Source organism: Clytia hemisphaerica, unplaced genomic scaffold (assembly GCF_902728285.1).
Source record: "Clytia hemisphaerica strain Z4C2 unplaced genomic scaffold, Clytia hemisphaerica genome assembly, whole genome shotgun sequence".
Classification (NCBI taxonomy): domain Eukaryota; kingdom Metazoa; phylum Cnidaria; class Hydrozoa; order Leptothecata; family Clytiidae; genus Clytia; species Clytia hemisphaerica.
This window is the reverse complement of record NW_027103962.1, coordinates 742,276-745,544: the sequence shown is the minus strand read 5'-3', so window position 1 is coordinate 745,544 and position 3,269 is coordinate 742,276. Positions and strand designations below refer to the sequence as shown.

The 3,269-nt window shown below is 36.2% G+C and overlaps 1 protein-coding gene across 1 annotated transcript; it reads left to right on the top strand.

The window, feature by feature from the left end:
• Window positions 1–2,131: 2,131 nt before the first annotated feature.
• Window positions 2,132–3,269, top strand: LOC136810312 (uncharacterized). The gene is made up of 2 exons (XM_067066876.1): window positions 2,132–2,223; window positions 2,472–3,269. The coding sequence occupies exons 1-2, from the start codon at window positions 2,187–2,189 to the stop codon at window positions 2,954–2,956; spliced, it is 522 nt and encodes a 173-aa protein (XP_066922977.1). The 5' UTR covers window positions 2,132–2,186; the 3' UTR covers window positions 2,957–3,269.

Sequence of the window (3,269 nt, the reverse complement as noted above, 5' to 3'; positions counted from 1 at the left end):
GAGACTTAAAGTCAAAATGACTTAAAGTCAAAATGAAACAAATGAAACAAATGACACGGGTTTGGGGTATGTCCACTGGGGTATAGGGACCCTTCATGCCCTATGACCCCCGGGTTTATTGAGCCAAAATGACAAAAAGAATAAAAAGAATAAAAAGAACGGGGGTCTCTCCTTTTTTCCGAGACTTAAAGTCAAAATGAAACAAATGAAACAAATGACACGGGTTTGGGTTATGTCCACTGGGGTATAGGGACCCCTTATGGCCTATGACTCCAGGCCTTATTGAGCCAAAATGACAAAAAGATTAAAAAGAACGGGGGTCACTCCTTTTTTTCGAGACTTAAAGTCAAAATGAAACAAATGAAACAAATGACACGGGTTTGGGGTATGTCCACTGGGGTATAGGGACCCTTTATGCCCTATGACCCCCGGCTTTATTGAGCCAAAATGACAAAAAGAATAAAAAGAACGGGAGTCTCTCCTTTTTTTCGAGACTTAAAGTCAAAATGAAACAAATGAAACAAATGACACGGGTTTGGGTTATGTCCACTGGGGTATAGGGACCCATTATGGCCTATGACTCCAGGCCTTATTGAGCCAAAATGACAAAAAGATTAAAAAGAACGGGGGTCACTCCTTTTTTTCGAGACTTAAAGTCAAAATGAAACAAATGAAACAAATGACACGGGTTTGGGGTATGTCCACTGGGGTATAGGGACCCTTTATGCCCTATGACCCCCGGGTTTATTGAGCCAAAATGACAAAAAGAATAAAAAGAATAAAAAGAACGGGGGTCTCTCAACAATATTGTGTGTGTTTGACACTTTAGGACGTTTTTAATCTAACTATATGATTAATTTCCGGATGCTTAGACAAAGTCCGAACATTGTCCAGCTAAAATGGTTTTTATCTCCTATAGTTTTGTCTCATTGTAAACACTTGATACCGTCATCGGGAAGAATCTTATTTGTATTTTCGTGGTGCCCACAAAGAAGCCATTACAGTGTTAAATATTTGCGTCAAACGGCGCTACATCATCAAAAGTATCCGTGGAAAAATAGCATTGATACCACTATTGAGTAGTGCTGCCATTAGGTTACCACTTTTCAAAAATCTCCGATCAAAAATTTTGCTTGGCCGGGATTGAGAAGCTTGGTCAAGGGTATACAAAGGTCTGAAAGGTCAGCGGTTACCAGTGTCCTCAAAAGCGCTAAGGGTTTATAGGTTTATTATTCAATTTTTTTCTACCATATCACTTTGAATAAAGGCTCTAGGCGTTTATCAAATCTTTTGGACTTTCAGAGGTATTCGAAGGGGAGGCGTTTAAAACAAGGGGGCGTTTATTGTTTTTCAAAATTCGTTCAAAAAATGGAAAAAAGTGGAGAAGAACAACATGAAATTTTTGTAGAATAGTGCTACAATTACCATTAATTCTTCCAAGAATGAAACTTCAATCTTTAGATCAGCAACACTGAAAATATAATTTAAAAAAAATGTTAATCTAATCAAAAGATATTAATAAACAAAGTTTGTCTCTGCTTGACTACAAAAAACAACAAATAACACGCATTTTATCTGTTTCAGATAAACATCCTTCGTGGGGAGGTGTTTATTCAAAAGGAAAGTTTATTCGAGGAGAGATAATATGTCATTGTTTTGCTGCATAGATCAATCAGAAAAATACATTTTCTACACGACAAACATGAAAAATTGTCACTATTGTCAGAGCCTTTAGAAATAGAAAAGTAATAGGCGTCCTTTTCGTTTTTACGGTTAATTTTATTAGCAATTATAGTTTCTGATTTTCAAAGATTTGCAATACAAGGAAGGAATTGAGGAAGTACCCTAGTCCCTAAAGATAAATGTTTATCAAAAATAAGGACAGTTTCTTTGTTTAGGGTGTCATCGTGTTATATAACCGATTGAAATATTTTCAGGTATTCATTTTCGCGAAAAAGGAAATGATACAAAGGGAAAATGAAGAATTAATTGGTATTTCATTACATTAGAAAACACAATGAAAATGAAAGGCCGGTATCAATATTTTGAAGTGTTTCAAAATAACAAGGAAGTAAGGTACGTATAAATAGACCTAGACTTTTTCAAAATAATCATTCAACAACTTGAAACAAACAAATCAAGAAGAATCAATAGCTGAAGTTTGCTCAAAACTTAATACAATAAAAATGAAGTTGCTCATTGTCTTCGCAGGGATCGTTGCAGGTATGTCTTTATGTCTTTTAGATTTTTCTTGTCACGGTTACCACCGAACTGTCTTTCATAGTTTTTTAACCCACATTGAGGGTGATAAAGGTTACTCTTCCTTAACTTAACTATTTTATGTTCTTAAAAAAGTCTACTCTAACTCGTGCATAAGAATATTGGACACAATTAATATACCTTGGTCCTTAAAGTTATTGAAATGACTAAAACCGTCATTATGTGTAACAAAAGTATTTTTTCAATTTCAGTATGCAGTGGATTATCAGCACCTGATGTCACTGGAACCACACCACCAGCTGTCCCATGTCCAAACACTTTATGTAAAGGAAAAGCTGATGGAAACTTTGCTTATGTCAACCCAACCAACTACAAACTCGTCAAGAACTACTTCGTCCAATGTCTCGGAGGAAATGCTTATTGTCAAGCATGCTGGCCACTCAGTTTGGAATTCAGTCCACGATGCAACCAATGTTTGTACGGTTCAAATGATGAATGTGTCACCACTCTTCCATTCCAACCAGCCACCACTTTCCAATGCCCAGACAAATGTCCCCACCGTGGACCAAAATTCACCGGAAACATTGCTGACCCAGCTGAAAAACGACAATACGTTGCATGCTGGGAAGGAGTAACTGTCGGATGTGTTGCTTGTCCAGGAAAATTGGAATTCAACGAAAGCGAAAATGCTTGCTTGTTTGAAGGAAAATACATCACTGAACCAACAAAGAACTAAGAAAATACTTTTGTTCGATATTTTTACATTCTAGGCTTCTTTGTAAAACCGAGAATTATCTACTTCTGTCTTCGCTAGAGTAGCTTCCACCCTTTTTTCTAATTTTCACAATCTCCAATTTTTGACTTTCCAGTTTGTGGTTGCATTTCCTCTAAACCATCCATACTTTATTTTTCACTATTGTCTCGCCCTATTCACGCTGAAAATATCTTTAATCTTGGCTTTATTCACTGACGCTTTCAAAGTTACCTCCACCTATATTTCTTATTTAGTTAGTTAGCTTTTTTCGATTTATAAATAATATACTTTTGTT